The following is an 11,266-nucleotide window of genomic DNA, read 5'->3' as shown; positions in this document are numbered from 1 at the left end:
CACCACCCCCCCCCCCCCCCCCCCCAAAGTATAGAAAATGTCAGGTTTTAGATCCATAATTTCTTATGGAAATAAAGCATTTTTTTAAAAGCATTTTTGAAAAGCATGTTTACTGACCATCTGCATTGCAAAACTGTTTTTCTCTCTCAGGCGTCTCAAGAAAAAGCCAATGCATCACGTTCTCAAAAACAGAAAGTTATACAGTATGTTACCATCCATGGGAATCATCTCTACTTGATTCTCTCAGATGAAATGAGTAAGACTGAAAAAGACATTAAGTTCTGCAGCAGAACTTGTACCAAACTTCTGAATTCCTATCTTGGCATATCAAGACCCACTGAACAAATTCTGTCTGTTGTGCTGCAACCCGATCCAATCTCTGTCAGGATCTCTTAGCAGTGAGTGAACACACTGGGGGATGCACACACACAATCTGGATCTCAAATTTTCAGAACGTGCACTAGAAGAAAACATATTTCATATACGGCACTGGTAATAACAACATAATTCTTTGATACTGAGTAATAGATTTGATTACCTAACCCCTGTAACACCTGAAGATCAATCGGCTGGAGGAGAAAGATGAAGCAGGATGCACTCCAAGCACACATTACATCAAGAGCTAGAGAAACAAACAGACACCTATTTCTGTATACAGCAGAAAACATGACATGAAATGCCACCTACATGTAAATGCATTGCCCAGAATGCCTTAGTTTAACAATGAAGCCAAGACCCCTTACAACTGTGGTGCTCTTCGTACACTCAGATCTACAGAGCTGAAGTAGCTCCGTATGAGCTACTTCATACAGTAGAAGTATGGTATGGAGAAGCTCCTAAAGCAACCCCGTAACTGAAATAGGAGCTGCCCTCTCTCACACCTCATACAAAGCAAAGTTCAAGACATTAAAGTCCTATGAACCACAGCATGAAAATAATGGTTCATCTGATAATTGCAGGAAGGTCAGGGAGACAGACAGAAGACACCCAACATCAGAAAAGAACGGTAGTAGGCAAAGAACAGGAACTGGGAACTGTGTTGGTCAAAACGCCTGCACGATCGATACGGAGCATTATGACAACTAGCCTTTAAAAGCTAGTTAAGTTGCAGACTCTTGAAGGTATTTTTTACATGGCAACTTGATGGCAAAGAAAAAAAAGCCTCTAAACAAAATAAAATACTTCAAAAGGTGGCAAAGAATAAAACATTCTCTTTGCCCTGCCCTAAAGCAGCCAAACTTAAAAGCTCAGCAAGATCTTGCATGATCTGCACAGAAACATAAGACTTACAGTGAGAATCCTGTGCAGATGGCATCTTTAAAGAACAAGAGGTACTCCCACTAAACTGACAAAATAAAATTCACACCCGCAGCCGTCCTTTCCCCCCAATATCACACCATATGCTGCCTACAAGTTTTTACCCTTCCTCACAGATTTCACAAATTAATAACTTAAGGAGTAGGCTAACTGCCAATGAAATTAGATGCATCCAAATATATTAATATGCACAAATTATTGTTGATGAATTGGCACAGAGCTATTCCAACAATCCACAACACACAAACCATGCCACATGCTGTTTATGCATATTCCTAGTTTCAGTATATACTGTATCTACCTTCTGTCCACACAAAGTCCAACTCTAGAAGCAGACATGAAAGAGCAGAATGGAAGGTCACAGTAAATATAATTGAAGAGCGATCCACAAAAGAACAAAGCTGAGATGGAGATTACTGGCCTTGTTGAAAATGCCCTGCTCTCTGTAATGACACGGAGTTAATCAGGTTAAAATATAGTAGTGAATTATAGTTTGGGTTGGGTTTTTTTAATAGTAAGAAAAAGAACCTTCTCATGTCTCTGCCCATGACAAGACAACAGGCACTTGTTAAGACTGTAATCAGTGTAGCTACATGGGCTAATTCTGAACTTCCTCATCTGGTTCTTGATTCAGAGTTTATGAAAGTACCCTTGCATTGACTGCACATCTGTACAGCAAAAATATACGTCAAGAAGGGCTTTGGGTTTTAGAGGATCACTGCATAATATTGACAAAAAGAGCAACAGTCTGTAGCTTGTCATCATGTGGTCAAGGAAAAAAAAGGAGACACCTGCTGACCTCAAGGTTTGCTGTCAAAGAACGGTAAGGTTCTGCACCAAGCACTTTTAGCACATCTGTTTTCTGTAACCATCCACCATTTTGATTTTTTTTTTTTAAAGCCAGTTAAACCCTACTTTAAAGAAATGCCCTGATAAATTTTCTTTCTTTTTAAACAAACAAAACCAACTTTATCTAAATAAAGGTATCTTGCTCAGAGGGCCAGAAACAAATTCTGGCTATACATTGCTGTTGGGATTTTCTTGGTAAGAAACCTCCCATTCCCATAAGAACCTATTCAAGCAGATGATGACAAGTGACTAACATTTACTGCATTTTTCATGTTAAAAGCCTAGTGTTTTGACTGCATATTGAAGTTATATAATGACTTAGCGAAGAAAGCAGCACAGGGAAAAAATTAACTACCATTAGAGCGCGACAGGTAAGACAAATAATCGAGTTAGCAAACATTTTACAGTTGAAAGTTGAATCAGCATCTAGGAGAGGAAAATCAGGCTTTTTTTGTACTGCTACCTAGCTGGTGCCAAATGATGAAGTTTCACCTGAAGAACTGCAGAACACAATTTTAGAAGAGTCAAATTGAAACACTGTCTGTAAACTAAAAATTAAGTGTATGGGTCACTAACAACCACGGATTCACTTTAAAAAAAAAAAATCCAGAGGAGGAAAATCAGGTTTGAGTTAGAAGTTTGGAACATGATCCAAGCTGTGGATTAAGAACCCTGTCTTCTAAGGAATCTCACATTGTGAATACACACAGTGCATCTTCCTTTGTCTCAAATCCCCAAGAGCCACCTAGAGTTACAAAATTAAAATATTTTCTATGCAAGTAATATGAATGGCTATTTTCCAAGTTAGGATATCAGAAAAATTCAACTCCAACTGCAATCTGCTTATTTCACATACAAGTAGTTTTAACTTTGTACAGTCTGCAGGGGTTGTATTTGAGGTAAATACCCCAGAGATTAGAATTCTGGCTTTAGAAACTTTGATGCCTATGTCAACATTTATTTATCTACAATATTTTCTATTATGGCAACTATGCACATACCTATACCTCTCTCTCTGCTCTTCTTTCTCCACTAATAAAACATGCAAACAAGCCTTGCAAGGAAGAAAAAAAAGTCAAACCATTCATGACTTAATATATACATATTTTTAAGGTATTCTAAAATCTGCATGAAAACCCACTACTGCTCCGACTTGCTATAGCAAGACTCCTCAGCTTGCTATTTTGTTTTAAACTAAAGTGCTCCCACATAAAGCCATGAAAATTAAAACCTTCAAGCAGACCCCTGAACCTAAGAATCTTCTCCAGAACACATTTAGCACATCACTGCAAAAGCTGTTTCCAATGCCAACCTACCACCAAGCTCAAGCTTCAAGGTAACTTCTCAAACTTGTTTTTGACATTTTGTTAATTTGTACTGGAAACAAAGCAAAGGCATGGGATTTATTTTGTACACAGATATTGCAAAACACACAATCTCAAAGTATCATCTTTCTAAGAGCTGCTAAGAATACTCCAGATCTACAGAAGTTAGGTCTGGTGGTTTCTTCAACAATCCATACACTACTGCAAGAAGATCAACCAAAAAATATTGGGAGGCCTAACAGGGGCCAAAACTAGCCACGATTTCCTTGAATACATAATTTTATATTCCAAGCTGTCCCACTACTCTTGCCTGATATTCCCTGGAGAAAAGATATTAACCAGTTTATACTTCAACTTGCTACAGCATTTTTGCTTGAAAGCAGGACTAAACCCTTTGGGAAAAAAGTTCTTTGTAAAGGGAATTGGTATCCTTCTTTCACTAATCTTTACAAGCTGAAAAACGTGCTCTGCAACTTTCAACTACTCTTCAATCATCAAGCAAAAGATAGATAGGCAAATATTTTATATTAGTTACTTCCAAAGAGCTTTTTTCTCTCTTGGGAAAGGGGATTGTAAAAAGGCTGTAAAGGAAGAGCCATGTATACTACAGCAGGAACAGTAAATGGCATAAGCCAAAAATGTCACTTAGATTTCAGCCTTAATACTAGTTGATTTTAAAAAAGTAGTGAACTGATAAAATACAAGATAACTGACTGATTTTAGAATCTTAGAAGGCCACAAGAAATTAATGTAATTCTGTAATATTTACTTAAAAAAATATTAAGCTCAATATGCAACAACATAAGCCACATTACCACTGATGCCAGCTTCTCAAAGAATTTGTCCTTTTCACATAGGATTCTCAAAAGCCTGAAATGTTTGTTTTCTGTTTAAAATTGACTTGCTGGCTTACTCTAATTTCAAGCCTTATTAAGGTGACAATCCAAGAGCAGTTAATCTTTCCTGGCCTTGTTGTAGACAAACAATGCTCGGATGCAGCGCGGCTTGCTGTCAGCAAAAGGAGGTTTCCCCCTTACTCCCAGCCAGGCATCCCATTCCTGTGCCATCCCCTCCTCACGTCAGCTTTGTGCATGTGTCAGAACCTTTGTCAAGCTGTGGAGTGCAGTAACGCAGGAGAACGTTCCTCTTGCAAAACCACCACCAACAAAAAGCACAATGTTTTCTGTCAGGTTAATGAACTGAACAGACTCTGCAACCAGCTTGGCAGCGCAAGAATGAATGCCCTGGCGAGGGTGGGACCGTGTGGCTGGAATTAGAGGGAAGTGTGCACTAGGGTGAAGAAGAAAAAAAAAAGGCTTGTCCCCAATGGAAGAAAGCTGTCTACCTTAGCTGCAGCATGTCTTCACCCTTAACAGGTATTAGCCGGTAGTATACTGTTAGTTCTTTTGCTTAAAGCGTAGCATCAACATGGAGGGAGGGGAGAAGGAAAGATAACGAAGTCTCACCTCTTTTATCAGAAATGCTTTTTAGAGTTGGCGCTCTCAATGTTCATTAAAGAGTATGGCCCTGCAAAACCATGACATGGAATGAAGACATAAACAGGACAACTCATATACTGAAAGACACCCGCTTATGTCCTTTCTGAAAGATGGGCTAAAATTCAATCACATATTGAGGTAGTAAGAGCAGAAAACCCCACTTTGCTCCTCAGGGAAGCTAGCCTGGGATCAAACACGCATTCTGAAGAAGTACTGTTAATAATCAAACTCTTCAAATGTGAAGGTAAGATGACTTACTGTAACAAAAGTTAGCTCAGTCCAAGCAGGTAAACACTGCAGGGACTTCAGTGATAATATGGTCGCCCCTAAGCTTATCTATGATTTAATTGCTCCTGGGTAACTCAATGACTGCTGTGAAGATAAACCATACAAAGTGACATTTCAGCAGTGATGCAAATTGCTTTCTGGCACTAGCTTTGGAAAACTAGGTGACATGTTCTCAGACAACAATCAATACACAAAAAGGCTACTGAAATATCAAATCTGGAATTTCTTTTTGAAATGTCTTTTACTGAGGACAGCTTTCTACTTTATATTGCAAAAGAGGTAAACTTCAGAAGCCTAGCAAGACTTTCTGAAGGCAAATCTCTACAAACCTCAGCAAGTAAATCACAGCTTATGTTTCAGAATTCGTAAAAGATTCACGTCCCTCTAATTTTTCTTAAAAAATCCCTGTGAGCTTTGAAAGAGAAGGTTTTTTTAAATTTATTTTTACTACCAGGTTTATCAATTTTAGACCTAAGAAAAAAATATTATACAACTCAGTCCAATGGTCAGAGCTCATGACAAAGTATAACAGGAACACAAGGATCTCCCTGATAGAAGTGTAGCGTTTTTTGATTTTACTAATCCAACCTTTTAGGAAACTCCAACCAGATAAACATTCTAATTGTGAAGTTAGATGAAAAAAATAGTCACAGAGGAAACATTCACCTGAGTAGTCTTAAAGGTGGTTTTCCTTTCCTCCATCACACAGCAGTCTAAAAATAATTTAAAAAAAAAAATCAAAAAGACTTCTAGTCAAGGGCACTTTGTGTGATCATGATTTCAAATATAGAAGTATTACTGCTTACAAATCAGTAACTTTTAAGTTACAGCTAAAAATTTGGTGCTGTACCAACCCACGTTTTTCATTCCACTTTTCCATTTGAGCTACCTTAAGTAGCATTCAACTAGATAAAGCACACCAGAAAGCTGGTACATTCACAAAAAACTTCCAAGTACGAATGTAGTCTTCAACACCTTCAAGCTACCGTTACTTCTACAGAAGTGGAAATGCTCCTGGTAGCTTGTCTAGAGAACCAGAAATATTTTCCAGGCCACCGTTCCTCTTCCTTTGCCACCTTTACGTGGGAGCTCTGCTGCAGTATATATTCCGCTCGTGCTGCTGTCACATCACATCGCTTCGCGTTGCACAGCTGCAAAACCCACCTGCTACTCCCGTGTAGCTATTCTTTTTGCCATCTCCTCCCCACCTCGTCCTTCTTCCTGAAAAGGATTTGCTCGGTCTCCTACAAAGCCTATCCCCTCTCTGCCCTTTTGCAACACTGCAGTTGGCAATCCCAGGTGGCTCCTGCTAATTACCCGTGTGCCTTGGAGCCTCATCCTTCCCACTGTTAATACAGCAATCTTTAGCCACAAAGTCACTTCATATGCTAATCAGAGACCAGCTGATCCCAAGCTACTACTTCATGTACTCAGGAGAACTGATCTACTGGGGGTATTAATGATAGCAGAGCAAGACCAGCTTTGGAAAAGAGTTCCCAGAAGATACACTGCATCACTTCCACTTCTAGTCCAACCCCGTAACAAAAAATTTGCGTGTGAACTTGGAGCTTGGTCACTACCCTCACTTCCTGAGGGCGGCCTCTTCACAGAGAAGAGAGTGAAAAAAATCAGATTTTCCTTTTACAATGTTAGAATCTAATTTAATAATTTTTAAGTCTTATCTCATTTTCCATATAAAAGGTTTTGTGGTTATAGGACACTTGAAACACCAGCTTCAACCCAAAATCAAGATGAGCATTTCTATGAATAGAAAGATTCTATGAATTGAATAGTCTAGGCCATGATTCAGTACTGCTGCTGAGAACAACATAAAGTAACGTGGGAAATGTCTACTTTCCACTCACATATGCAATATGCCATCCCTGGGGCCTGATCTACTTCACCGGAAAACAACGGTGCCAGCACAATGAAAAAGGCAGCATGCTATAGCATCTGGGACACAACAAGGGCTGAGAATGTCTTGAGCTGATATTGCTACCAAAGAGCGTATGTTTATGCTCCAAGTAGACTATACACGTAGACTATACACTCTTCTTAGAGGTCTTGAAACTCCATCAACATTTCAAGTCTGCTAGGACATCAGAATATGAAATGCTCCAAATAAAATCCACACTATGTGAGTATTTTTCATCATGGCTTCTTGCATGTAGCTAGCTCAACGTCTCCACTTGGTTAACAGCGTGTTCCAAGTCACTTTGAAGACGCTTACGTGCAACTTTGGGAACAGCCCTTTGTTCATCTCCCAAAAGGCAGGAATCGGCACAATTTCTATAGCCTGTAGCAGTGCCCAACACGAGTTTTCATTTGAAGAGCAATTTGCTCAATGGCAAAACAGTGGTTCAAGCAAAGCTACCTACTCTTGTCTTCTTACTACCTGGAAAAATATCTATGAGATGGAAACACACACCATTTTAAAAGAAAACTAGGCAAAGTTTATGGGTTTTTGTTAAGTTGGGTTTTTGTTGAGGTGGGTTTTTTTTGGTTTTGGTTTTTTTGTGGGGTTTTTTGAGGATGTGAACAAGAAGTTCCTTCATTAACGGGTTTCAAATTGTCATGTAAGTGGAAATTTCATTTAATTTCACTAAATCAAAAGCTAGGAGTTTTGCACAGTATTTCCTCTAATGAACTACCAGCTCAATCCTCCATTACAACATATTCATTTCATGACTGAGTGTTCTTCAGATTTAATTTATGGTGCCAATGAGAGACAAAGGATCCTGCAGCTGTATAAAAGTTCAAACAGCTCAGAAAAAGTAGCAGACACATCCAGCTGTTTGAGAAGCATCGTGAGATTGCTACAAATCTGGAATAAAAAAAATAATCCCTTTATGTACGAAGAGGATTCTGCCATACAGTAAAACGTTTACCTAAATGAGTATCATGTAAATAATAAAATGTAACAGGAAACTACAACAAAACATAGTTTACCCCCTAAGTGTGTTCTAGATACAAAGAACATTATTTAAATGTATTTTATTATTAGGGCTAATAATCATATGCAAGCCCTTCACATACAAGTTAAGTACATCCTTTCAAGGCCATGCCTGTCTAGAGTACTGTCCCACTTACTTTAGTTGTAACACTAATACATTTGTCTTAGACAAATGCTGAAGCAGGCATTGGCACAATAACCATTTCAGAAGGTCATCGCAGAGCAGTTAAAAACACTGTCTCCCAGCTAACATCAGTGTATCTCTGGAGGTAAGACAGAATGCAGCAAACACCCCAGGCATTCCTCTTAAAATAGCTTTGCAGAGAGCATTTTATAGAGAAAAGGCAGCTTTAACAGACTTTTGTAAACAGAGCTGATTAACAGATGTGCAATACTTATAGATGGTTATCAACATCATCTTCATTTTCAGAACCAATAAAACTGGACATTATGCCTATCCAAGCCATTTACCTACCTCAGAAGATAAACTGGATTCACTAATATCTGCTATGGGATTGATAAAAACTTGATGTCAAAAGAATTGAGTATTAGAAAAAAAAGAGAGAAATGGGAATGTCCAGATAATTGCAGCATTTCAGTCTGCATATAGGCTCTTCACTGATCTGAAACTGCAAACAGACAAGTCAATGTGAGGAAAGTGAAGGGAAAAAGACTCTGAAGCAGATATATATTTAGCAGCAGGTTAGATGGAGAGAAAAGGCTCAAGGACAATGGCAGGTCTTTTCTTCCTTCAGCTAAACCCCAATGTATTTTTGTGAAAGAAAGCTAGTTTTTTGCTTTTAACTGTAGCCCAAAACTGCATTATATCTCTTGGGTGCTTTGATTTTTTTCTCTTTCTAAATCTCAGCACATAGACAGCTCCGGGGCTCAGTAGGAGAAATTATTAAAAGCATGCCTGCAGAAGTAGAGAGATCAGTCACTTCCCTTATCCCCTGTGTTTCATGAGCGCTCCCCCACCCATGCAGCGTTGTACGAGATTTCATGCAACCAGACACGTCCTTTTAAAACAGACTGAAAAATTTAAAATCCTTTAAGAGCAAGCATAGCATTCTTTCAAATTGGAAAGAGAAACACAGAAATGTGTTTCAATTCTTCAGAAAGGTCACATTAACCTTCAGAATTCTATCAAACCTTTTTTTTGCCCTGCGCAATTCTATTATCCTAAGTAATTCGTAACAGTCTTTACAAAATATATTGGAGTTTCATGAAACACAAAATCCCAATGTGAACATGATACAAGCAATCTTTGCCTCGTTATTTTTTCCTAGGCTGCTTGAAAGTCCAGATGTTTTTCCAACTGTCTTTCCTGTTCCACAACTGCAAATGCATAGGTCCCTTCTTTAGAATTACCATTCTACACGCATTTTCAACTTACTACAATTTACTCTGTGCTTCTCAGTCCATTTTTCCAAATATACATACACATATTTTGGATTAAATATGACTTACTGTATTAGAAACATGACATTAGAAAAGTTTTAGCAATTATGTTCAGTGTATTTTGACAAAAGCAAATGTGCTGAAAGCTTGACACATTCTCATAAAACAGTAAGTAGCTTAAAAATTAGGAAAAAAACTTTTTAAACAGTTTCTTACTTCCAAAGTCTACAGCTACATCTCCAACCTTGTACCTTCACCATTTTAATGTGATGTAATGTTAAATGTATACTGTGCATTTAACAGTATAGGAAAATGCCCAATAATCTTCATTAGAGCTTGTCAGGAAGCTGGTTTTAACACCCTACTCCCTCAACCTAAAGACAGCAGAAAAAAAATTGGAAAATGCTGTTCATTTGCATCACCCTTACCCAAATACTCTGCAGCCATTAAGTAGATATGCCCGCATTTCAGAGTGCTTTGCTCCAGAATACTGAACTCTGAACATTAAACATTTGATATGCATTTCGAAACTGCTATTTGACACACACTGGGGAACAAATTACATCTTTTCAGAGTCAATACGAAATTGAAGAGACCCCATTTAGAGTTTGCAACATGAAGCAGAAAGATATCACTGTGCTTATTCTGTCTGCTAAAAACAAGATTTACCGATAGACTGCTATAGTTAGGGATACATTGCAACTACGGCATTTTCCTTCATACAACTGCATGAGATTTCTGATGAAGAGTGAGTTGAGATAACATCACTGATTTCTGCTAAAGTCTTTAAATGGATATTGGAAAAAAAAAAAAAGTTCTGTTTTTTAGCTGTTACACAGGGGAATCATCATCAGTACCTGAAGTGACAGAGCAAATATCCTTCCACAGTGAGAAAAAGGTAACGTAAAATAAACTTACTTTGTTTGTAATGTAAAATAAACTTATTTTGTTTTCCTGATGGTTAAGGAAATCCCCTACAATTATCTCAGGGTAAAAATATTTATTGAAAAGCAACACAGAATTTTGAACATACAAGTGGCTGAGAATCATCTTCAGAAAGGATTTGAAGAACTTACCTATGGTGCAGTTTGTGGTTATTTTTCTCCGCTTGGGGTTGTGTCGTAGCAATTCTAACTCTCGTTTGGTTGGCTCCCATGTTGAATACTTCTCTCCAATGCCTAAGTAGACGAAAAGAAAGTTTCAGGAAGTTGTTTAGTAAAAGGATTAAAAACTCTGTTCAAGTAAAAACTTTCAACATGCTGTCCATTAAGTTAGATTCAATCTATGTATAACTACAGGAGACTAATTTCTTTTTACACCTCCCCCCAAAAAATACTTTTCAGAAAGTTATCACCAATCTTCCAATAAATACAAACTAAAAGAAGAAAAGGAGTTTACTTATTAAGAATACCTAGCCCAAATTAGCCTTCCATTACTGGATTATCATCCTCCTTTGAGTTAAAAAGAAATTCCAGCACAAGAATAAACCCACTATTACTCAAAAATGCACTTCTTTGTGCTCACAGGAGGTCAAATGACAGAACCACCATACGATTTTAGGAGAAGATAAAGGATAACCAAGAAATCTCATCACTGAATTTTCACAAGTTATTAAATACATCAAAACTGACCCA

The 11,266-nt window shown here is 38.0% G+C and overlaps 1 protein-coding gene across 1 annotated transcript in view; it reads right to left on the bottom strand.

Moving 5' to 3' along the window:
* LOC104624478 (ubiquitin carboxyl-terminal hydrolase 22-A) overlaps nt 1-10,810 on the bottom strand; it is a gene marked incomplete at its 5' end in the record, with an annotated part of 53,777 nt that extends 42,967 nt beyond the window's left edge. The window contains one exon of the mRNA XM_010291860.1: nt 10,709-10,810. Within this exon, the coding sequence (XP_010290162.1) occupies nt 10,709-10,810 (102 nt within the window). The remainder of the gene's footprint in view (nt 1-10,708) is intronic.
* Between the last annotated feature and the right edge of the window lie 456 nt (nt 10,811-11,266).

Source organism: Phaethon lepturus, unplaced genomic scaffold, assembly GCF_000687285.1.
Source record: "Phaethon lepturus isolate BGI_N335 unplaced genomic scaffold, ASM68728v1 scaffold24497, whole genome shotgun sequence".
NCBI lineage: Eukaryota > Metazoa > Chordata > Aves > Phaethontiformes > Phaethontidae > Phaethon > Phaethon lepturus.
Note: the sequence above shows the minus strand (reverse complement) of the source record. Positions and strands in the feature narration are given on the sequence as shown.